Raw genomic sequence first — 26,615 nt, 5'->3', positions numbered from 1 at the left:
TTATTAATGTTTTTTTTTCTCTTTCCTCTTTCCCCCCTATCCCCCATACTATCTCCCTTCCCATCTGCTTGTATTCTAGGTCTGTACGCTCCTGTGTTTTTTCTTTTTGGTGCTTTTTCTTCCCTTTTTTTTTTGTGGTCTTAACTACTCAATCTGTGGTGTTTTGTCTTAGTTTTCCTTTTTTTTTTGTTTTTGTTTTTTCTTTTGTTTACAAGGGCTAAGCACATTGGCGGGTCCGGTTATGGAAAGACCCACGTCAAATGTATAACTACTGATGGGGCGCCAGCCAGGCACCGAGTATATGTGAGCTTCAATAGACTTTGGTATGATTGAACAGTTTTATAGCTCTTAGTTTAATGAAGCAGTCCTGCGAGACTAGCTACTTGTTATGTCTGTATTGTTTATTTTTATGTAAAGAATTTCTACAAAAGTCTTAATAAAAACATATTAAACATAAAATATGATGTATGGTTATTACTTATGTTTTTATGCTGAGTTCTTTACAGCAATGGCCGACTATAATAGATAGTTGCCCCGAGTTCCCTAGAGGGGGTTATAAGTGGGGAATCTCTTCTTTAAGCCACATTCACACGGACGAATGAGTTTTGTGCGTTGCGAGATCCACACAAATATGAACTCCATTCTTTTGAATGGATTTATTCACACAAGGATGAAAATCTTAGCAATCTTTTGATGTTCCCTCCGAACACCTCAGCCATTTTTAAAGAGGTTGCATGGCACTAGCGATCCTCTGACACATGTGAAACACCTGCCTGAGGATCGCAATTTCACAGAAACGACGCAAGGCATTTTTGAGAAAAAACGCCTCGCATCCGTGTGAAAAAATGATATTGGCTGGCGCAATATTGGACCGAGTTTCTCGGTTTGATATCACGCTCGCCTGTGTGAATATAGCCGGACATTAAGGCCTCATGTCCACGGGGAAAATCGGGCCCGCTACGGATTCTACATGTAGAATCTGCAGCGAGTCCCTCCTGCCCCGCGGACATGAGCGCTGAAAATACAAATAAATAAGAATTTACCTATCCGTAGCAGGCGGCGAAGCTCTGCTCTTCCTCACGGCCGGATCTTCTTTTTCGGCCGGAGGATGAATTCCTGACGCCGGCGGCACGTCCGGGCACATCCGCCGAGCCGAAGCAAGGGAGTTGCGGCCGTGAGGAAGAGAAGAGCTTCCCGGCCCGCTGCGGGTGAGTAAATGCTTTAAATTCCTATTTTAGGTCTCCCGCGGATCCGGACGGCTTCCATAGGCTTCAATAGAAGCCCGCGGGAGACCCGCACGAAAATGGAGCATGATCCAGATTTTTTCATGCTCCATTTTTTTTAAAATCCATTTTATTGACGATCCGCGGGTATTTATCTACCCGCGGGTGGTCAATGCATCCCTATGGGGTGCGGATCCGCGTGCAGGTAATCCGCTGCGGATCCTAAATCATATTTTGCCCGTGGACATGAGCCCTAAGAATCAGTGCTGGAACAGCAAATCTAGATTTAATTTGAGTGACTACAAATCTGCTTCCCTCTTTTCACCTGTTTATAATGTAGAAGTTTTTGCTTTTGAATCTCTGATAACTGTGAATTTCGGCCGCATGAGCGTATTTGCGCAGGCAAGATGCAGAGAACTGAATCCATTGATTTCATTCACATCTACGTATTTTGTATGCACATTTCGGTGGCGCAAAAAAATAGAATGTGCTCTATCTTTCTACATATTGGCACACCAGAAGTTCCCATAGAAGTCAATTGGGATGCGAAAATGCGCACGCAATACACTAGGTGATGTGTGAAATTCTGTGTAATTCCACTGGAAAGAGAACACATCTGCAACTTATTAGCCATTTCAATCAGTGCGTTTGTTTGCCGTGCGCAAATGAACATCTTTCAGTGCGCAAATACATTGCGCTGAGGCGCACCCAATTGCACTTACACTCATGTGAAGCCAGCCTAAGGCTGTAAGCACACAGGCGATTTTCATGTGCAAGATATGTCCGAGATGGACAAAACCCACGCTTGAATGGATGAGTTCACACACGCCATTTTTCTCTCAGATTGATAGTCCGAATTTGAAAAATTACTGCATGTCTAATTTTTGCGCATCTCTTCATCAAGAATTGCCCATCATTTTCTATGGGAGTGTTAAAATACAATAAAAAAAAAAAACGAATCACACTCGCATACCATGCTCAATTTTTAGAGCATGTTACTATGGAGAGTACGTGGAAAAAAAGAATTAGTAACTGCAGTGCAATGACTAATGATTGTAAATCATGTGTGAAAATCACAAAAACACATAGCAGACGCATGAAAATCGTATTAAAATCGCACGGAAAAATGATCAGTTTTTCACTGCCTAAACTCACACTCATCCATGTGGATACAGCTTAAGGCCATTTTCACACGGCCGAGAAGATCGTGCAGGATTTGTGCATTGCAAGATACACAAATCTCGCATGAATATGATCCCCTTTCTTTTGAATGGGGTCATACACATAAGTGATTTTTTTACCGCATTGACAAAAATAAATCGCAGCATGTCCTATCTGGGCATTTCTTCGTATTGCCCATTGTTTTCAAGGGGGCCGTCACAGTGTGCAAGGTGCACATGAGTGTGATGCGATGCAAGGTTTACCCATTGAAAACAATGAGAAACACTCCATGATCCTCCACCACAGCTAAAAGCCATGATGGAGGATCGCTACTTCCCTGAAGTGATGCGAGCTAGTTATAACACAAATACACCTTGCATCTGTGGGGGCATTGCATGTTGGTGGGCGCAATATCGGGCCGAGTTTCACTCCCTGATATTGCACTCGCCTGCGTGAAATTAGCCTAAATATTCTTTTGATGTTGCTTGTATTTTTAATTCGGGGTTTTACTTGTTCCCTGGTTTTCATGTCCCGCTGCCGTCTTACTGTAATGACTTGATTCCGTTTTGATAATCTTCCATTTAAACATCCAATAAAAAAAATCCCAGCAATCACAGATATAATGGGATGAATCCTCTCGCACATTGACATCTTCCATGTATACGGGTGTTACATTACACAATGTGTATGTTTGTATACACTATATACATATTTGTAAACTAAGTAAATGTTGAGGATCTCCCTAGTTGTTTTTCTTTCTTATTCTTCAGTAACAATTTAAAATCTTACAGGCAAAGTCGAATTAATAAGAAAGTGACATAATGTCCATTATCCAACATCCGTGATCACAGTGTCCGTAGTAATAGTAATCTCTGCCAGGTAGGGGAAAAACTTTATAGGAGCCTTGAAAACTTTCAGGGAACATATGCAAGTAAGCGGCTCTCAGCTCTTCTACAGTATGTGGCATATTAGACAACCACATTGCCTGCATATTGCATTTTTTCAGGGAACCAGTTGCTCCTACAGAAGGGATGCTGGCAGTAAGTTTGGAGGATTTCTGCACCAGCCTATGTTTATTTATTGCAATGCCAAATGATAAATCATTTTATAGGTGTAGTCTGGTGTCAGCATAAAAATGTCAAAGTGGTTTTCTGGCCAAAGCTATCCTTAGGATTGGTCATCAATAGTTAATAGTTGGGGAACCGCAGCTCAGGATCCCTGGGGATGAGCTGAACACCTGGCCCCTGTCAGTGTAGTGGGGCCTGACGCGTGTCATATGAGGCAGGAGTGGAAGGAAGTGCCCTAGCTGGCTTCACCTCCACTGAAATCAATGGGAGCCGCAGCAGCTACTGCACTTCAGTAAGCTCTCCCCAGTGTCAGAAGTGTAATAGCTGCTTCAGATCCCATTAATTTCAATAGGAGTGAAGCGAGCTAGGGCACTTCCACTCTCATCTCCTATGATGCACGTCTGGCCCGCTACGCTAACAGTGGGCCTGGCAATCACCAGAGATCACACATTGTGGGTCCCCAGTGAATAAGCATAGGATAGGTCATCAATAGACTAAGGCGTTATCCAGTGGGGGGATGCTGCCCCCTGCTGATCAGCAGATTGAAGGGCCTGTGGAGCTTGTGCTTTAACATTTACACTTAGTCAGTCTGTCTGCGCAGAAAGCAGTATACTCACACCAGAACGCTCAGTGAATAACTACTGTACTGGAATTAAGCTTAGTACATAAATACATCATCAGAACCAAGCTCATAACATACATACAGGACCAAAACCAACCTCAGGACATACATACAGGACCAAAACCAACCTCAGGACCTAGATACAATGCCACAACCAAGCTTATAACAGTAGCAAAACAAAATGATTATTTTGCAGGGGGCGCCGATAGGCTGATAGCGGTGCCTTAGAGTATTGGAGGGTCGGAGACACAGCCTAGAAGAGGATGATTCATGTAGCTCCGAAAGACACTGCTGCATGGAGAAAAAAGGTCATCTGACTGGGCGAACATAAGGGGGATCACTGCAACTAGCCCACCTCCGCCTCGTGCCCCCTGTACAAACTGGTGGTCGGCAGCTAAGTGCCATGCTTGTAGGTACTCCGACTGCTGCCGTATGGGGCCAGGCCTTATCAACATGTTCATTTCACAGTACCCATTGTGCATGGGAAAAAAAGCACAGGTGTGAGTAGCCCAATAGAAGTCAACGGGCTTTTAGCACCGCGTATTAGAGGCGCTTCAGAGCAAGGGGCTCTCCACTGTAATGTCCATATGCACTAATGAGCATATGTACCGAGGCAGTCTAAACTAAGTGCTGTCTCACATGAACGTATGGTAATAGCGTATTCCGCTCATGTAATTTGCGTGCAGAATTCGCTGTTCCAATCTCACCTAGACGGCTATGTGACCGCTCACACGAACTGCGCAAAATATGCATGCAAGAAAAACCACAGCATGCTCTATAGTACACAGCGATGGGCGACACGCAGCCAGTACATCATGTTATTGCGCACTGGCTGCGTGCCACACGCATATATCTCGCAGCCTGCATGCTGTGAGATATGTATGTGTGAGCCCAGCCTTTAATGTATTGGGAGACTTTTGGACAACCCCTTTAACTCCACAGCTTTTTATACCTTAAAGCTACAAATGAAAGCTCCGTGCAGCCTGGAAAGGCAGGTTCTTGCAGGTCAATGACATGCTTGTTAGTGAGCGGGATTGTGCCATCTAGGATGACTCTGCAGATTTCCCTTCATCATGTACAGTAGGAAAAAACTGCACATTTACTTCTGACTTCTACACAAACAGGTTTCAATGCATAATGGAGGATTTTTTCTAAGGAGGAAACATTTACATTTACACAGTTCTGCAGAAAGTTAAAAAGTATCAACTTATTGCGCTAAGGAAGTTGGCTCAATGCAGATTGCAATACTGCAGGGTCCAAGAAGAAAGTATTACACAAAGTATCAAACTTCCTGGAAACTTATAAAACTGTCCCCCCATCTAAAACAAGGGCCTGCAGAGTACAATACTGAGTGTGACTATTATCATAGTATCATGCATTGTACGTTGTAGTGATGGACGTTATCAGATGGGGATACAGCACTGCAATACCCATATGGTTTAGTTAGTACATAAGGAGTATAGAGGTGCTTTCACGCTGGGTGTAAAAATATGCCAAGGACAAATTTCACCAAAATCCCGATCTTTTATGTGCAAACTTTACCCTTTGCAAATCCGTGATAATATCCATGTATAAGTCACGTGCATCGACCATTTTTACAACCCGCCTGAAAGCCCCCCAGATAAGTGACGCTCTTGCTTCTCCAATGCATACAATACAATGAGCAAATTAGTATTTAAAGGGCTTGCCTCACCCCACTGAGATCAGATCTTTTGCGACATGCAGGTTGCAGCTACAGCAACCTGCGACTCACACCGTGACCCCATAGACCCATCTCAGCTTTTCAGAACAGAGATTGGAATCCACTGCTGCAGTTACCGGCCACCCACTACGAAAACAGCGGAGTGCTGCAGCCCAGCGCTATTTGCATATTGCTTAATGAAGAGAATGGGAGCAATGAAAACAGCGTAGCACACCGCGCATCATGGGGAGTTACAGAAACAGTGTAGCGCATCGTACTATGCCGTGTCCGCAGCTCTCATTCATTTCAATAATAGCTGGGCTGAAGCGCTCGGGAACAGAGGGCTGGGTTTTCCCATCATCGCCATGAAAAGCCGAAATGGAATACTCCTTTAAGGGGGTATTCCCCAGACTGAATTTTATGGATAGGTGATAAAAGTCTAGTCAGTCGGGATCTCACTGATCCCAAAAATGGGGAGTCCTGTGTCCCCCTCTTCTCCTCACTGCACTGCCACAATGAGCAGGAGACTGAATGGAGTGGCAGTCAAGCATGAGCGGTGCTGCTCCAGTCATCTTCAGTGGGACTGACGGAGATAGCCAAATGCTTTTGCTCAGCTATGTTGGTCAGCCCTATTGAAATGAATAGAACAGCACCGCACACACTCCGCCACCCCTCTGTTCAATCACTCGGTCACCATGGGGGGTGCAGTGAGGAGAGGAGGACACAGGACCCGCAGCAAGACCCCCACTGATCAGACTTTTATCAAGTTAAGCTTGGGAAGACCCCTTTAATTAAAGTTCGGGGTCGCAGGGCTGCGCAATGATCCTCTGTTGAGGCCAAAGTTGCCGTGTAGCCTTATCTTAAAATAGAAGTTAATCCAGCTTTTCTTGCTCGCGGCAATCAGTTGTCATCGGTAGGAAAGTTGTGGCTAAGCATTTCCTCTACAATGTACACTCAGGACTTTTCAGTCCGGTGAAATGGCGGTCAGCTGAACGGAAACTGAATGGACGCCATTATAGTCATTGGGGTCAGTTCTGCGCTGTTCAGTTCTGTTATAAAACAAATCCATTCAGACAGGGGATTATGCCATGATGGAGCAGAACCCTCGATGCAGATGTGAGAGCAGCCTGGCACTACAATGGGGGCAGTGGGGCTGGCACTGTTATGGGAGCACAGTACCTGATTGTCTTTTGGGGCTGAACTTTGACACTGTAAGGTTGGATTCCCACGGGGCAGAATTGCGGCGGAATTTCTGTGCAGACTTTCTGCATGGAATTCCGGCTGCATTTTTAATCCTGGGATTAAACAGCAAAGTGGCTGAGATTTGCAAAAATCTCGTCCACACGTTACAGCTGATCCATTGCGGCTAAACCGCGCTGAAATTGACATGCAGCGTGGAATGCAAAGCCGCAGCATGTCAATTGTATTGCTGTTTCTGCTGCCAGCTCTCTCCTCTCTATGAACTGCCTCTCTGCTGCAGAAATCTTGCAGAATCTTGTAGAACTGATGAGCTAGTGGCATGACAGTTGTATGAAGTCAGCGGCACACAGAGGTGCTGTGAGGGCTCACCCTCCTGCAATATAGGCACCTGTTGGCTCTCCAGGCCTATAAACGGGACTGTGAGGCTATACCACTGTCCCATCCTTAACACTGTACATACACAGTCCAGTATGTATCCCCTGTATGTAGAGTACAGTATATATTCCGGTATATACAGTACAGTATCTATCCACTGTATATAGAGCACAGTATATATCCCTGTATATAGAGCACAGTATATATTTCTGTATATAGAGTACAGTATATATCCCTGTATATAGAGCAGAGTATATATTCCTGTATATAGAGTACAGTATATATCCCTGTATATAGAGTACAGTATATATCCCCTGTATATAGAGTACAGTATATATCCCTGTATATAGAGTACAGTATATATCCCCTGTATATAAAGCACAGTATATATCCCTGTATATAGAGCACAGTATATATTCCTGTATATAGAGTGCAGTATATATCCCCTGTATATAGAGCACGGTATATATCCCTGTATATAGAGTACAGTATATATCCCTGTATATAGAGTGCAGTATATATGCCTGTATATAGAGTACAGTATATATCCCTGTATGTGGAGTACAGTATATATCCCCTGTATATAGAGCACAGTATATATTCCTGTATATAGAATACAGTATATATCCCTGTATATAGAGTATATTATATATCCCTGTATATAGAGTACAGTATATATCCCCTGTATACAGAGTACAGTATATATCCCTGTATATAGAGTACAGTATGTATCCCCGTATACAGAGTACAGTATATATCCCCTGTATATAGAGTACAGTATATATCCTCTGTATGTAGAGCACAGTATATATCCCTGTATATAGAGTACAGTATATATCCCTGTATATAGAGCACAGTGTATATCCCTGTATATAGAGCACAGTATATATTCCTGTATATAGAGTACAGTATGTATCCCTGTATATAGAGCACAGTATATATTCCTGTATATAGAGTACAGTATATATCCCCTGTATATAGAGTACAGTATATATCCCCTGTATATAGAGTACAGTATATATCCCCGTATATAGAGTACAGTATCTATCCCTGTATATAGAGCACAGTATGTATTCCTGTATATAGAGTACAGTATATATTCCTGTATATATAGTATATATCCCCTGTATATAGAGTACAGTATGTATCCCTGTATATAGAGTACAGTATATATCCCCTGTATATAGAGTACAGTATATATCCCTGTATATAGAGCACAGTATATATTCCTGTATATAGAGCACAGTATATATTCCTGTATATAGAGTACAGTATATATTCCTGTATATAGAGCACAGTATATATTCCTGTATTTAGAGTACAGTATATATCCCCTGTATATAGAGCACAGTATATATTCCTGTATATAGAGTACAGTATCTATCCCTGTATATAGAGCACAGTATGTATTCCTGTATATAGAGTACAGTATATATTCCTGTATATAGAGCACAGTATATATCACCTGTATATAGAGTACAGTATATATTCCTGTATATAGAGCACAGTATATATTCCTGTATATAGAGCACAGTATATGTCCCCTGTATATAGAGCACAGTATATATCCCCTGTATATAGAGCACAGTATATATTCCTGTATATAGAGCACAGTATATATCCCTGTATTTAGAGTACAGTATATATTCCTGTATATAGAGCACAGTATATATTCCTGTATATAGAGCACAGTATATATCCCTGTATTTAGAGTACAGTATATATTCCTGTATATAGAGCACAGTATATATGCCTGTATATAGAGCACAGTATATATTCCAGTATATAGAGCACAGTATATATCCCTGTATTTAGAGTACAGTATATATTCCTGTATATAGAGCACAGTATATATCCCTGTATTTAGAGTACAGTATATATTCCTGTATATAGAGCACAGTATATATGCCTGTATATAGAGCACAGTATATATTCCAGTATATAGAGTACACTATATATCCCTGTATGCAGAGTACATTATAGATCCCATCTATTTATATATATACAAGATATACACACTGCACTGTACAGTATATATATGTATCCCGGTTGTATCAGGAAGCTGATGGCCGCCGCCCTCCTCCAGTCAGTCCCCTTCCCTCCTGTCAGTCCCCGGCCGCCTCCTCCCGCCCCCCGCTCTGCCTATAATACGGTCGGTGTGCGGTCCCCGGGTGTCTCCAGCTGTCAGCCCCGCACACTCCTCACTAATCCCCGGCAGCCGCAGCTCTACCATGGCGGATTACCACAAGCCCGACCAGCAGACTCTGCAGGCGCTGAAGGACACGGCCAACCGGCTGCGCATCCTGTCCATCCGGGCCACCACCGCGGCCGGCTCCGGGTGAGTACCAGTGCCACCTGCCTATACATAGTACCTGCCGGGGCCATGGGTGCCAAGCAGCACTGCGGCCCCAGGTGACTACCAGTGCCAGTGGGCACCTCTATGTAGATAGTACCTGCCCGGGCCATGTGTGCCAACCACCACTGCGGCCGGCTCCGTGTGAGTATCAGTGCCACCTGCCAATACATTGTACCTGCCGGGGCCATGTGTGCTAACCACCACCGCGGCCGGCTCCGGGTGAGTACCAGTGCCACCTGCCTATACATAGTACCTGCCCGGGCCATGTGTGCCAACCACCACTGCGGCCGGCTCCGTGTGAGTACCAGTGCCACCTGCCTATACATTGTACCTGCCCGGGCCATGTGTGCCAACCACCACCGCGGCCGGCTCCGGTTGAGTACCAGTGCAACCTGCCTATACATTGTACCTGCCCGGGCCATAGGTGCCAACCCCCACTACGGCCCAGGGTGACTACCAGTGCCAGCGGGCACCTCTATGTAGATAGTATCTGCCCTGGCCATGTGTGCCAACCACCACAGCGGCCGGCTCCGTGTGAGTACCAGTGCCACCTGCCTATACATAGTACCTGCCCGGGCCATGTGTGCCAACCACCACTGCGGCCCCAGGTCACTACCAGTGCCAGTGGGCACCTCTATGTAGATAGTACCTGCGCGGGCCATGTGTGCCAACCACCACTGCGGCCGGCTCTGTGTAAGTACCAGTGCCACCTGCCTATACATTGTACCTGCCCGGGCCATGTGTGCCAACCACCACTGCGGCCGGCTCCGTGTGAGTACCAGTGCCACCTGCCTATACATTGTACCTGCCCGGGCCATGTGTGCCAACCACCACCGCGGCCGGCTCCGGTTGAGTACCAGTGCAACCTGCCTATACATTGTACCTGCCCGGGCCATAGGTGCCAACCCCCACTGCGGCCCAGGGTGACTACCACTGCCAGCGGGCACCTCTATGTAGATAGTACCTGCCCGGGCCATGTGTGCCAACCACCACAGCGGCCGGCTCCGTGTGAGTACCAGTGCCACCTGCCTATACATTCTACCTGCCCTGGACATGTGTGCTAACCACTATTGCGGCCCCGGGTGAGTACCTGTGCCACCTGCCTATACATAGCATCTGCCTGGGCCATGTGTGCCAACCACCACGGCTGGCTCCGGGTCATTACCAGTGCCAGCGGGCACCTCTTTATAGATAGTACCTGCTGGTTACACCCCATGTGTGCCAACCACTAACTGCACCCACTCACTGCAGGCAGAGGAGATGCTAACTGTATGGGCAGTGCCAGGTAGAAGTGGCATCACACATGGTGCCAGGCTGTGTACATCAGCTGTCATCTCTCCGGTCACAAGTGATAACAAATATGCGCACCTGTCCGGCGTCCATGCAGCAGACATAGAAGTGCTACGTGCAAAGTCTGTCTGTCCACCAGTGCAACTTCTGACCCCCAGTGACTGGTTTGGCATCCTTTTCCCTCCATTGTTTTTGGAACGCATCGGAGAGAATCCTGACAGGAGGGCTGGCATACGCGAAGGAGGCGTACATCAGCTCCATAACGGAATCCGTGGAATTAGGGTATATATCAATGAGATGGGCGATATCAATGAGATGGAATTCACATGGAATCCATTCATTCGAATGGGCTCATGCCCACGGGCAATTTGTCACTCAGACCGACGGTCCGTGTTTCAGAAATCGCTGCATGTCCTATTCTTGTGCGCGTATCATACGAGAAAACCATGTGTCATGTGCAGCGTCCCCCCCCACCCCACATCGGACAGCGCACAGACCGGGTTGCGCCCGATAATGTGGACCGCAGCCTGCATAGCCAGTGTAAATATACCCTGAAGCAAACGGACGCCATGGAGTATAACAGGATGCGTTCAGTTTCTGTCCGGTGACACTACGGGCAGACTCAAATGGACGTATGCGCAAAAATGCACGCGGTAGTATGATATTTTTGTGCATGAAAGAATTTTTTTTGCATGTTTTAGCGCATTTTACTGTAGTTTTGCACTGTTGGGGATCGTTGACATTGGCGCGGGTGTGTCCCTGCGTGATTTAAAAGCCTGTGCAGCCTAATTAGTACCAGATGTGTCCGCTTTCCTGTGAAATTGCGTAGTGTAAGGCCCAATTACACAGGTAGCGGGTGCGCACCCCCCGTTGAACATGTTGCGTTTTTTCGGCAAATGCAAAATGAGAGGATCCATTGAAATTGATGAGCTCTATTCTCTACGTATTGCACGCGCAAATACATCCGTGTGCGTCCGCCCTCAGGCTTCGTTCATATTCACGCTACAACGCCATTGCCACTTTCGTTGTTGTGCTCCACTATACCAACACAACAGTGCAAGTATCAGTGGCGCGGGACACCAAAAATGCCTGGCGGACCCCATGCCTATAATGATGGCCGTTAGGTCAGCGTAGGCATGCGCACAAAGTGCACACGTTCACTGTGCAAAAGAGTTGCGCAGGGGGAGCGTAATTTGCAAACAGCCCATGTGAAGCCTCCTTTAATCACACACCGGCGAGCATCACGGTTATGGATGAACGGCTCCATTGTCCGGTGCACCCGCCTGCAGGGGGGACATTTTTGTATTTAGTTGTACAGGACTTTCTTCGTGTCTTGTCCGTTTTTTTACATGCTCATTGATTTTAATGGGCAAGTCCCGTCCGTGCATCATATCAAAATAATGGGTTCTACCTTATTTTTCACGTGAACCGTGTGTCCGTGTGAATAAACTGATGCGTGAATTTGCTCATTGACTACTATGATCCGTGTGCTGTCAGAGGGCGGTCAGCTGCACACTGGGACAGCGCACCGACTGAAAATATGCTGCTGTGAACGACTGTAATAGAGGAATTGCATTCTGAGCGATTTCCTTTTCTGATGTCTTTAGTAGCATCTTTCCCTTTAAGAGCGAGAGCTCGCCTGCTACACGTAGGACTTTCTCCCAGGCTCGCAAGACTGCTGCTGGAATGTGGCTGGCTCTATGAGCACCATCCTGATCAGACCGGACGGGGACAGCGACTATCTCCCTGAAGGCAAATCTCACAACGTAGAATACATGTGGCTTCATGCTAAGCCATACAATTATCTGCATCCATTCAAATACTACTCCTTGCCTAGAAGCCCCCACATTTTGTCCTCCGGCTCCTCCATGGTCTTATTTATCAGCACTTTTTGTCACTATGTAGTCCGTGATATTATGTTGCAATTATCCTATAATTTTTTTACTTATTATATACCGCCTCCTACATGTATAGTGCTTTCTGTGTATTGCATACACCGTTTCCCCCTTTTTCCCAGGTGAGACAAATGCTGATAATGCAATTCCCCAATGCATTATAATTGTATCCAGAAGGAAGCCGGAACGATCCTTCCTGTAAGCGGAGTGTCCCATACAGTCAGGGACATGTAATGTGGTTCCTTATACCAAAATGTACAGTGTTACAACATAATTCTATATTAAGTATTCTCTAACGAGGAAATATGAATAGTGATCATGTCCCAGAAGTAGTCCTGAATCTACCCAGCACAGAGTAAAGTCATTCTTGTGTAAGAATGGAAGACCAGTGAATTACCTGTCCCCAAGAAAGGAGTGCCAGGGGTGTGGGAGGAAGGATGTACTGACACGAGTAATGTTATTGATGTACAGGGAAACATATTTAAAGTAATAGCACTGCATATATTTATAAATATGTGTGTATATAAAAGTATGTGTGTGTACATAATATATTTACACATACATCGTATATATCAAATATTTAGCAATTCAGAATAAATATATAATATATTCTCAATTGCTGAATATTTGCTACCCTAGCAGTCACTGGACCTATTGCTCCTGGGTTAAAGGAGGGGTTGTGCTGTGATTAGAGATGAGCGAACCTACTCGTTTCGAGTAATTACTCGATCGAGCACCGCAATTTTCGAGTACTTCCGTACTCGGGTGAAAAGATTCGGGGGGCGCCGGGGGGCAGGGGGAGGCGTGGCGGAGCGGGGGGTAGCAGCAGGGAACAGGGGGGAGTCCTCTCTCTCTCCCTCTCCCCCCCCCCACTCCCCGCTGCAACCCCCCACTCACCCACGGCGCCCCCCGAATCTTTTCGCCCGAGTACAGAAGTACTCGGAAATCGCGGCGCTTGGGCGAAAAAGGGGCGTGGCCGAGTACGCTCGCTCATCTCTAGCTGTGATCCACTTTTATCACCTATCCATTGGACACAACTCCTTTTTGTATGTGGTCCCTGAGGCAAACATCTGATCACCCATTGTCCTACTCCTAGGAAACAGCTGTTTTTGCCAGGGGAAGACGCATCCAGACAGAAGCTTCCTGCAGGTTAAATGTATGTTCTGTAATAGAAGAAAGTCCAAAGTTTGCCAGGATGGTTGCTGCTCGCCCGTAGAGGAATCCTCAGCAGGGACCTCCATTTTCTTATGTTTTTTGAACTAATAAAGAATATAAACAAGGGTTGTGTTCTTGGCACAACCCCTTTAAAGGGATTTTCTGAGACTTTTACTATTGATGAGCTATTCTCAGGATAGGTTATCAATAGTTAATTGGTTGGTGCCTGATGGTCGGGATTCCCGCTGCTGATCTGATCTCTGACACCATGGGTAGTGATGGACACAGATAGCGCCGTCAATACTGCAGTAGCCCAGTTTGGTACAGGCCTCAATAAAATCAATGGGAATTGCACCTGCACTCCCAAACTGGGCCACTGCAATACGGACGGCGCTATTTGCTTCCAGCACTGTCCACACTGTCATTGGGCAGACCCGCCAATCAACTATCAATAGTAAAAGTTCTGGAGAACCCTTGAAATACTTGCATCATATAGGAATAAATAAAGCATATAAAGCTGCAGAGTAATGTGCAATTACATCAAAGGGCTTTTGCCACCATAGTAAATGATGGCATATTACTGCCAGGACTCAAAATGAAGGAACTGCAGGTGTTCAATGTATCAAACTTAAGAATATAATATACTAAATTTCAGCGGTGATTCTGCAATGAATGGGTCACGGCCACTGCAGCCTGTGATTGGCTTATGCACAGCATGTGACCTCTACAGGTGCTTGGGGCAATGAGTCGCAGGGTTTCTTCGCTGGACTGGAGGGTTATTTAAGGGCTCATTTTAACATTCTTAGCCCCTGATATATATTTTTTTAGCCCTGGAAACCCCCTTTAATAAACTTCTACAATTCTTCGCCAATCCATCGTGCCAACTGTTCATTCCCTTTAGGACTTCCTGCAGCGCCCGGACAGAGAAGGGTCACAATTGTTTAGGAGCTGCTGTAAATCTATGACAGCTCATAGTGAGAAATTGTCAATCACAGACGTGCACAAAAATGCAACACAAGACCCCCTATTCACAGTGACAGTCATAGGACCCCCAATAATAACAGTCTCAAGACCTCAAATAACAGTGACAGTCATAGGACCCCCAGTAATAGTGAAAGCTGTAGGATGCCCAATAACAGTGAGAGAGACAAGGCCCCCAAACAAATGCGCGCTTCATACGGTCATAAGCACATTTACGCAGCGTATTTGTGTGATGGGTGTTGTGTTTTTGCTTGCGCTCGTTCTTTGTTTTTCTGCATTTTTTTCCACCTGTTGTGAACGCAAAATACGCTGATGTAAGTGAACCCATTGAAATCAATTGTACCATTCACGGCATATTGCATGCGCAAATGTTTGCATGTGCAACACGCCGCACAAATGTGTTAGTGTGAATAAGCCCTTCGAATTGCAACTCCTTCACTTGAATGAAGCTGTAATTCCCTGCACATGGGAGTAGGCGCTCTTGTGGTCAGGATTGGCACAGGCCCCAAAAGTAGGATCTGCACCGATTCTAATGTAATGAGATCTCTTAGCGATATTCTGTAGCATCGCAATAGGATTACCCCAATATCACCCCTTTAAATACCTCCATCACTCCTTCTCTGCCATTGCTCTGCTTTCGTAGATGTTCTAGCAGACTAGGTATTACTGTAGTTATTGCAGTGTATTTATGAACCAGTCAGCTCAGGATGAACAGTATCTGAGGCTTCTTTCTAGACATGGAGGTTTTGCATTCAGAGGTTGACTCTGATTGCATCTATACAGCAATCTCACCTTGGTGTAAGGCTGGGGATGGAACAGGACACAATGCGGAATTATACCCCTTCATCTAAGACCCTTCATAAGAAAGGAGCAGAATTCGGTCTGTGTCTTGTTAGAAGCAGAAATGATTTCATTTGCATTGCGGTAAGGTAAGAAGGAACGAGTACAATAGATGCTAGGAATTTGGCAGCAAGGAATGTGTCTCGGCCTGCAGTCTTGGGTGTTTTCTGGCCCGCAGCACAATAATTTCTGCTTTTTCTCACATAGAAAAGCAGTCAGAACTGATATATAACAAAAACACGAGATGCCCTTGGTGCGCCGCTGCCAGATGTCCTGAGGCTCCTGCTATCTCCGAGCCTTTGTCCTGACTGAACGCATCAGTTTATCCAACACCTGACAGCCCAAATGTGTGAAATCCCCCCCAATACCCTTTCCATTCATAACCCTAATGCTCTGACATCAGTCATGATTTTCTACTAAATCACCCAAAGAGTCGTAATAGTATATAATGTCTATAAGGGAGCAGTTTGTACAATTGTAAGATACTAGTTGAATTGTATATAACATTCTAAGATATGACAGAGCATATTTGTAAACTGCATCATTGTAACAATTTTTTTTTAGGTTCTTCTATAATAGTGCCCCTATTAATGGTGTCTGAACTGCCCCACCATGTGCCCTTATAAACTGTGCATTGGGTTACCCTCATTAATGGTAGAATCAGTGTTGTCATTGACAGTGAGAAAAAAAGCTCTCCAATAACAGTACCTGCCATAGGACCCCCAATAACCTTGAGAGCAACAAGTCCCTCAATATTGTTGATAGCCACAGGACCCCCAATAGCAATGAGAGCAATAAGACCTCTAATAATAATGACTGTAAAAAGACCCTTAATTACAGTGACAGTCAGAGGTCACCCAGTAATGGTGACAGTCCCAAGACCTCCAATAATAGTAACAGTCAGAGGACCCCCAATAACAGTGACTGCCATAGGACCCCAATAACCTTGAGAGCAAGAAGGCTCCGAATATTGTTGACCGCCACAGGATCCCCAATAGCAATAACAGCGCGATAAGACCTCCAATAATGACAGTAAGAAGACCCCTATTCACAGTGACAGTCAGAGGTCCCCCAATAAAGTGACAGCTGCAGAACATCTAATGTCTAGTGACACTCAGAGGATCTCCAATAATAATGACAGTAAGAAGACCCCTATTCACAGTGACACTCAGAGGACGTCCAATAATAGTGACAGACACAAGACCTCTGATAATAGTGACCTTTATAGCAGGGGTCCCCAACCACCGGACCGGGGCCGGGCCGTTGGGTGGTTAGCGCCGCTCTGCGGCACCGCCGGGAACTTTTGCTCTAAACACAAGGCCCGCGGCCCGAATCCGGCCCGCTGCCTTGTGCTATGTGGCCCGCGGCGTGCCGACGCCACTGACCACTGAAGCGATTGCCAGCGGGGGCGCCGCAGCTTCTCGCTGGTAATCGCGCTGTTCCCGGCTCACACACTGACGTCTGTGCAGCCAGATTCCCCTCCCCGAGTCCCCTGCTCATTAGTTCCGCAGGAGAGGACTCGGGGAGGAAGCGTTCCGGGCTGCACAATGACGTCCGGGCAAGCAGAGAGAGAGCGACAGCAGGGAGGAGGTAAGTATATGGGTTGGGGGGGCTGCCTATTACTGGGGGGGCTGCATATTATGGGGGGGGGCTGCCTATTACGGGGGGCTGCCTATTACTGGGGGGTGTGTGTGGAGGCTACTTATTACAGGGGAAGGGGCTGCCTATTACTGGGGGGGGCTGGTTATTACTGGGGGGTGGGGGCTAGTTATTACAGGGAAAGGGGCTGCCTATTACTGGGGGTAGGGGCTACTTATTACAGGGGAAGGGGCTGCCTATTATGGGGGGGGCTGCCTATTACTGGGGGGGCTGGTTACTACGGGGGGGGGGCTGCTTATTACTGGGGGGGCCCTGCTTATTACTAGGGGGGCTGCTTATTACGGGGGGGGGGGTACTTATTACAGGGGAAGGGGCTGCTTATTACTGGGGGGGCTGGTTATCACTGGGGGGGCTACTTATTACAGGGGAAGGGGCTGCCTATTACTGGGGGGGGCTGCCTATTACAGGGGGGTCTGCTTATTACGGGGGAGGGGGGCTGGTTATTACTGGGGGGGTGGGGGCTACTTATTACTGGGGGGGCTGCTTATTACTGGGGGGACCTGCTTATTACTAGGGGGGCTGCTTATTACTGGGGGGGGCTACTTATTACAGGGGAAGGGGCTGCCTATCACGGGGGGGGGGGGGCACTGCCTATTACTGGGGGTGGGGCGCTGCCTATTACTGGGGGGGGGCTGCTTATTACTGGGGGGGGCGAAACCTGCTTATTACTGGGGGGGCTGCTTATTACTGGGGTGGGGGCTACTTATTACAGGGGGAGAGGCTGCTAATTACTGAGGGATGGGGGCTGTCTATTACTGGGGGGGGAGATAAATTATATGCTGCCCTATGTGTGTGCTGGGGGGGGGTAGATTATATACTGCCCTATGTGTGTACTGCCAGGACATTCTAAATGTCATAATTAAATAAGAATGCACTAAACTCCAACCCCCTTCTTAACCCCGCCCCCTATAACCAAAGCTCCGCCCATGTCCCGCCCAACCCTGTCGGGCCTTGTAAAAATGGTCTTGCTTGAAGCCGGTCCCTGGTGCCAAAAAGGTTGGGGACCACTGCTTTATAGGACCCCCAGTACAGTAACAGCCTCAGGACATTTAATAACAGTGACCGTCACAAGAATTCCAATAATAGTGACAGTCAGAGGACCTCCAATATCAGTGATAGCCACAGGACCCCACTAACAGTGATAGATGCCCAATAAGAGACCCATTTCTCTGCAGTGTGAATTACCTGCGATGTGTAACATACTGACAAGATAATGGACATTTATATTTAACATTCAGCCCCCTAGTACTTCACAATAATTGTCTCTATGGGGTAATTCCCGCTGGCTTCTCCATAACGTATCTGCCAAACATGAAGGAAGTTCTCTTAAAACTTGAGGTAATTATTTTGAAAGAGGTATAAAAAAAAGAGAAGTGATAACGAAATAACTACAAGCTAGGAAGTCATTATTGGGAAAGTGTAAACTGTGCAAACCAATACAGGGTGCAATTATATAATAGATGGGTGGGTAGAAAGATAGATAGATAAATATGAGAGAGAGAGAGATAGATATCAGATAAATGGATATATAGATATGAGAGATAGATAGATAGATAGATATGAGATAGATAGATATGAGGAAGATAGATAGATATATATGAGAGATAGATATATATATATATGAGAGATAGATAGATAGATATATATGAGATAGATAGATAGCAGATGGATGGATAGATAGATAGATAGCAGATGGATGGATAGATTGTGGCCATGTTTACATTTTAAATCTTCTTAAGAATGAAGCAGAAGAATGTCCCAGTTGTTGCTTTAGTTAGTGATGAGTCTGTCATTCCTGGGGGGCAGTCAGGCCTTTAAACCGTCTTTACTCATCTCGTCCTGAATGTGCACTTTTAGCAGCAGTGGAATGTTTGGTGTGACGGTTTCTAATGCACAATATCATCCAGCACATTATGGAAGTGCGGTCCTCTTAGGACACACAGGACTGTTGTGTAAGAACTGTAGATGAAGAATACACATCATGTAATCAGCATTGATGGGGTTACTACATTCGTGAAGAAAGTGACCATTTCCCCATTGTTGCGGTATTTAATATTCTTATTGCTGCAGGTTCACAACTAGGGGGATCTTACATAATTAACTGGAAACATGGCGGATTTACTAATCCTGTCTAATAGTTAGTGTAAACTTGGACCAGGCAGTATAGTAATGTGTTAAATTTAGCGGCTAATGGTGGATGATACATTTGCTCCATCTTTAGTCCCTACCTTTACAGCATCTATTGGTTGGCTTACTTTGTGCCAACAAAATGTTGGTGCACATTGTTGCATTTTAAGCCACACCATTTCCTTTCAGCCACTCCCAAAAAGTGTTTAAAATGCATAATAAATGTGGTGCAAGCCATGTACACCAGTTTTCGAGTGCGGATTGAGTCACCTTAGCACCTCTGGTTATATCAAGCACCTTCTGCTCTTAAGAAGATGCCCAAGGTTTTGATCTCGTTGTCCAGCTAAAGGTGCTATTTGTATGTATTGACTTCCCCGTTTTCTGACTCTGGTAATACCTGACTTTGCTGCATTCTCCACATTGACTTGTTTTATTGACCATTCTCGTATCTGCTGCCTGCCCCGACTCCTGGCCTCTTTGTACTGTACTGAACCTGCTGTGTGTGTCCTGACTTTTGGCTTGTGCCTTGTATTTAAGTTACACTGCCTGCCTATACCAGAACCCTCTGACTATGCCACTGTTCAGATACTCAAGTTCTGCACCCTCGTCTATTGTAGCATCAACTCCCACATAGCTGAGACCACTTCTATTGTAACAGACCCGGCAGCAAAGCCCAGATCTTGACTGGTGGGGTGAAAAGGTAAAAACTGGGGTTCCCCAGGTGTTGTCTCTGGCTTTGGCCCAAAGTTAAACCACTGTGTGGCACATCAGATCCACGTCTGCTGACCCTGACTCTTATATTTAGAATAGGTCATCAATAATACGTTGCCGAGGTTCCACCATTCAGAGTCCCTGCCATTCAACTCAAGAAGCTGCTGCCAAAGACTTGAAAGCTCATAACGCTGTCTGTTCAACAGTTGTCCAGTTTGGTATTGTAGCCCTCTCCCATTGAAGTGCATGGAAGAGAGTTACAATACAAACTGGGCCACTGCCGAACGGACAGCATTATGAGCTTTTGGCCCTTGACAACAGCTTATAGTCAGTTGAATGGTGGAACCCCCTGATCTGCAATTGATGACTTATCCTAAGGATAGGATCAATAGTATTCGCTTGGAAAACCCCTTTAATGCCTGATGAACAGCGACTAATGCCTTTAGTCTGGAAGATACTGCATGTTTCATTAGGCTTTGTTGAGTTCTGTAGGGTAAATAAATGAGATCCGACAGATGCATAGCCATAGGGGCTTACAGAGGTAGCAAAAACCTTCAGGCCAAAGAGATCCCTAACCAATTCTTTATGCTGAGCAAAGAAGAAAAAGTGGATGGAACAGTCCCAAATTGGTTCCTGATGGTTTTATGGGGATTACATAGCCCCGTGAGTCATTATTAGGAGTGCTGCCAACACCTCGCCCTGGTGAGTGGGCATGAGGTGCCATGTGAGACAACTGTAAAAAGGAACCTGGTGCACAAAAGATTGTGCCATGCACCGGTTCCTTTTCACCGTTGTCTCACAACCAGTTCTTTAAGCTGGCCTCAGATTTGCAATGTTCAATTGCTCTCTGGCCTGGTGGAAGAATAATGAGTAAGACAATGAGGATAGATGGCATGATTATCATTTAATAATAGTTGACTTAAAGTGTAGGGATTGAAGCTACCCACTTCGGTGTAAATGCATGCCTAGAGAAGAATATACGATCGCTACTTCACCGCTGATCACATGCTCGTTCCAATTTATCTGGCAGTGTAAAAGGGCCTTTATTGCTATATCTATAGTCTACAGACTTCTGCTGCTATCTTCTCATCTTGCTTTTCTGACCAATGGTCTTACTTCTACCTGCTCCCTATTTCAGGCCATGAAGAGGAGACAGATCTAGACCTCGGCTAAGTATAAGTACAGTTTGCAGGGTTGGAAATATTAAACTTGCATGAAAGCTTCTTTTGTTTGTACCTAACAAATATGAAGTGACGCACGTGTGCAGATCATGGAGCAGACATTCATTCTGCCCTGTAAGGATGAGTAATCAGTATCTCCAGCATGTACATAACCGTCTATGTCTGTTCTAACCCGCATGAGGATTTTATAGCAGGCACGCTACACGTCACATACAGAATAAAGTCTTAGTCTGCAGTTAAGCTAGTTTTGTTATTTTCCAGATGCCCATTGTGTACTTGATAACGGAGTGACTTTTGATCTTTATTGTTGCATTTTTTTGAGTGTTATTTACACATTAATCATTTTTTTTATGTAAAGTATTAATTTACAGTCATACAAAAAATGAATAATATAAATCATAGATTAGATGCTGACAACCAGGACTACTGGATTTGTTAAAAAAATATATTACAAGGACCCTGTATTTAGCCCTTACCAATCCAATTTTGGATTCAGAGTTTCCTAGGGGGCTTTCTCTTTCTGACGTTATACAACGGCACCATCTGCTGGCTAAAGCCAGTACTGCAGTATGTGATGTGCCAGAGAACTTCCGACAGTGGAGCAGCCGAAAATACACAGTAAGAATACCCAGTCGGATGTTTTCCGACATTGGAGTTGTACAGGCTTCAATCAGAATGTCTGAAGACGTCAGACAGTGATTGGAAAGGGTTAAAACAGTCATAGCCTAGCTATATTTTTGCTGTATGAAGTGACGGATCTGCGGTGTCTGGGCGATCGTTCATTCCAAACTTATTTAATTTCAAAGCTGAGGGATGTGATTAATTTGGAACTCAACTAAATTGCAGCTGGGGGCGCTGTTGCATTGATGTCAATAGAAAGTATTACCTATATTGACTGTGGTGAACAGTGGTACTGCAAGTTGCTTTGAAAGATGTGAAGAAAATATGTCCCAGAAATGGCAGATCTTTAATACTTCTTATTAAAACTGTGTAAAGTCAAGAATATTGTATGTAAGTTATACATACTCCTGATTAGCTATATATTTTGTATGTGTGACTAGATTCCAAGCAAACCAATTTTAATTTGATCCCTTTTCCCTCTTAGACATCCCACATCATGCTGCAGTGCAGCTGAAATTATGTCCGTCTTGTTTTTCCATACAATGAAGTACAAGCCTCAGGATCCTAAGAACCCCAACAATGATCGTTTTGTGCTGTCAAAGGTATGTTATACATTCACACACCAAGCTTACCGTCACACTCAGGACATCAGGAGAAGCCATTTTTATAAGGACACATTCACACATGATATTTTTCCTGCAATTTTGCCGTCATGGAAAGGGAACTGTGTGTCAGTGTTTTCCTATTATTTTAATAGGGACAAAACAAAAGCCCAGATTTTATTTTTACATGATGTCCTGCAATAGAGTTCTACATGAAAGCAATTAAGGCTGCCTTCAACCGGGCCAGAAAATCGTGCAAGATTTGTGCATTGCGAGACGCACAAATACGAACCCCATTTTTTTGAATGGGTTCATACACAAGCAGCATGTTCTATCTCCCTGCGTGATCTCGCATCGAAGCACCCGTCGTATTCAATGGGCCGACAGCAGCATTGCACCATGTGCTAGGTGCACGTGATGCGGTTCGGGCTTTCCAATGGAAAGCAATGGGAGAAACTCTGCCACTGTGGAGGATTGCTACATCGCCGCAGTGATGTGAGGCTGTTTTGACTTTAAAACTCCTCACATCCGCGGAGAATTCACATGGTGGGGAGCGTGATATGGGGGCAGGATTCATGGACCCATATCGCACTCGCCTGTGTGAAGTTAGCCTTATAGGAGTGTCCTAAGGGCTTATTCAGACAACCATATTTTATGTCCATGTGCTGTTTTACAGCATACACATGGACCCTTATATAGCCTTGGGGGCAATTCACATAAATGAGTTTTCAGATGGACCAATGGTCTGTGCGAAAAATTAATTTTTGCATGTCCTATTCTGGTCTATATCACAGACGAGAATCAACATGCAATATCCACTGTCCTCGCAGATGAGTGTCTGTGTGTGGTCTGATGCAAGTTGCACCTTAGAGTTAACGCTAGTTCGACCTCAGTTGCACCTTTTTTACAATCCATTCAGGGCAGTCAGTTTTCCCATGTTGGCTTACTCTAATGTTTTTCCCATTGTTTTGTATTTGTAATGTTTACAACGTCTTGCAGATGTTTTTTTTGCTCTACGAGGGTGCTTTACTTAATGTTTTGTCTTCTTGATATTGAAAGAAAGAATAAATCTTTATGGGAACAAATCTTTTCTATCCTTCAGGGTCATGCAGCTCCGGTCCTGTACTCCGCCTGGGCAGAGGCTGGTTTTGTGCCCGAGTCAGAACTGTTAAAGTTGAGAACACTCGACTCTGTCCTTGAAGGTCATCCCGTACCGGTAAGTATTTACTATTACCCAAGCATCCACATTAACTTGTATTTTTGCATCTCCTGCCAACTATTGGCCTTCTTAGCAGCTCAAATATCCGTAGTGAATAATAAAAGAGTACCAATTTCACATTTTCACTGTCTCTCCTTGACCTGAAAGTCCTCGTCCAGAAGTTTGTTGTCTCTCATATAATATGCACTGATCTAATACTTTCTGCCGCAGAGACAAGAATTCACAGATGTGGCCACAGGATCGTTGGGACAAGGGCTGGGTGCAGCGGCAGGAATGGCCTATACTGCCAAACACTTTGATAAGGCCAGGTAACTCTTGTGTTACTGGATGAACTCTGACTGTTTGGATTTTGTCCCTTCTAATCTTCTCGTTCCCATCTCTTGAAATCCTTCTAGGCTTAAGTTATTTTCAGACTGCGTTTAACATTTAAGCTGAGCTTTCCTTCCTTGGGTTCCATTTGCATACCCGAAAACCGTATTCAATCAGAGACTATAGCGGAAGCATTGACTTTAATGAGGCAAATGGAGACCAAAGCTGCAAACCTTAGTTTGTTTGTTTCCATCTTTTGTGGAGGACACAATAGTGTAGTCGGCTGTGCTATAAAGAAAGACAGTTTGCACCTTTTGGTCTCCATTTGCCTCATTAAAGTCAATGATTCAATTCTGCCTTCCACTTGAATACCTTTTTCAGCTATTCAACCCTGAGGTGGAAAGCTCAGCATATACCTTAACTAGACATTGTTTTCTAGTAAAAGCTACTTAAAGGGATTGTCCCATCTTAAACACCCCCTTTAAAAGGAAAACCGACTTCCATAATAGTAGCATAGTATGTAAAGCCAAAAAAGACATATGTTTGTCCAGTTCAGCCTATTATTCCCCTCAATGCTGATCCGGAGCAAAATACCGCATGAGGTAGATGGCATTTCTCCTCGGGTAAGAGAAAACATTTCTTCCAAACTCCAAGTCTGGCAATTGGAATAATCCCTGGATCACCGACCCTTCTGAAGTCATAAGTGATTATAACATGTAATATTGTATTGCCCAATAAAAGCCGTACAGGCCCCTCTTGTACTCTTTTAGTGAGTTCGCCTTCACCAGGTCCCCAGGCAGAGAGTTCCATAGTCTCACTGCTCTTACATTAAAGAAACCCATACTATGTTGGTGTAGAAACCTTCTTACCACTAGACATAGAGGGCGCCCCCTTGTTACAGTTACAGTCATGGGTATAAACAGATGATGGAAGAGATCTCTGTATCATCCCCTGATATATCTATACATAGTTGTTAGAGCGCCCCCTTGTCACAGTCATGGGTATAAATAGATGATGGGAGGGATCTCTGTATTGACCCCTAATATATTTATACATAGTTATTAGCACGCCCCTCAGCCCTCATTTGTTTCTAAACTAAATAATCCCAATTTTGATAACCTTTCTGGATATTGTAATCCACCCATTCCATTTATTACTTTAATTACTCCCTTTGTACCTGTTCAAGCTCTAATATGTCCTTCTTGAGTACTGGTGCCCAAAACTACACAATATTCCATGTGTGGTCTGACCAGTGACTTGTGAAGAGGAAGAACAATGTTCTCGTCATGTGCCTATAGACCTCTTATGATGTACCCCATGATTCTATTTGCCTTGGCAGCAGCTGCCTGGCACTGGTTGCTCTAGTTAAGCTTACAGGTAACTAAAGCCTCCAAGTCATTTGCCATGTCAATGTTATCTAATGCTTTCCCAAATTTCGGAGTTTGCTAGGGAGGCTGCTCATCTTTCCGGCAGCAGGTGCTACACAGGAAATAAAGCAGTCGATAATGTAGTCATTTAAATTATGGTTGCAGAGGAATATGGTCCATATAGGGCATATGGAAAGAGGTGTGTCTGAATGTACGATCAATGAGGATCAAACCACTGAGAACCCTATTGAGGCCAAGAATGAAGAGTTTTTAAGGTTCCCATGTTTGTATGTATTTGCCAACAATATGATATGAATAAGAAGACTCCTGTCCATTTTAGCCCATATCCTTTTGTGAGTATCTGGTAGTAATTCCCTGCTCTACCCCATAGACATACTATGTATAATTCAGCTGAGTTGAACATGCATGTTCTTGGGAGCCTCAGGCGGAATTATCTTGAATGCTTACCTTATAACATTATACAAAGAAGTTTAAACTGTATTTCATAAATCTATATTTCTATGAGCAAATTGAGGTTTTTGAGTTCTTTCAATGTACTTGATAAGGCCGGGTATGCAATCCTATGCTTGTTTGCAGAGGAGTGTCTATTTGTCCTCGGCTTGCATTGTTCAGTAGCATTCCCGCTTTTTTATCGCCTTGCTTGAACTTGGCATCAGACGTGCAGACTTAGAAAGGTGCGGAGGTTTGTTCTGAGTCAAAATTATCCAGATAACCTTTTGCAATATTGTCATTGAATTACTGTACATGGATAAACCATGTTACATAATAAGTGCACTTCGTTACATATTTAACTTAGGCTGCTTTCACGTCCGCGGTGGGGGTTCCGTTCTGCTCCGTTCGAGGGACAGCAAAGGGGAATCCTCTGAGTGAACAGGTCTGTCTTATGATGGAACCAAACCCCACCGAACGGAGCCCGTTGACTATAATGAGGTCGTTCGATTTCCATTCAGCT

General features: G+C 44.9%; 1 protein-coding gene across 3 annotated transcripts in view; it reads left to right on the top strand.

The window, feature by feature from the left end:
• Positions 1 to 9,473: 9,473 nt before the first annotated feature.
• Positions 9,474 to 26,615, top strand: part of TKT (transketolase) — a 38,889-nt gene continuing 21,747 nt past the window's right edge. Inside the window, exons 1-4 of one of the 3 annotated variants that reach the window (XM_066596524.1) lie at positions 9,474 to 9,667; positions 22,630 to 22,747; positions 23,850 to 23,963; positions 24,177 to 24,274. In XM_066596524.1, the coding sequence (XP_066452621.1) occupies positions 9,561 to 9,667; positions 22,630 to 22,747; positions 23,850 to 23,963; positions 24,177 to 24,274 (437 nt within the window). In that variant the 5' untranslated portion in view covers positions 9,474 to 9,560. Of the gene's footprint in view, positions 9,668 to 9,877; positions 9,905 to 10,518; positions 10,535 to 22,629; positions 22,748 to 23,849; positions 23,964 to 24,176; positions 24,275 to 26,615 lie in introns of those variants that run through there. The other 2 variants (XM_066596525.1, XM_066596526.1) reach the window with 2 other exon arrangements.

The sequence above is a fragment of the Eleutherodactylus coqui genome, chromosome 3, assembly GCF_035609145.1.
Source record: "Eleutherodactylus coqui strain aEleCoq1 chromosome 3, aEleCoq1.hap1, whole genome shotgun sequence".
Taxonomy (NCBI): Eukaryota; Metazoa; Chordata; class Amphibia; order Anura; family Eleutherodactylidae; genus Eleutherodactylus; species Eleutherodactylus coqui.
Note: the sequence above shows the minus strand (reverse complement) of the source record. Positions and strands in the feature narration are given on the sequence as shown.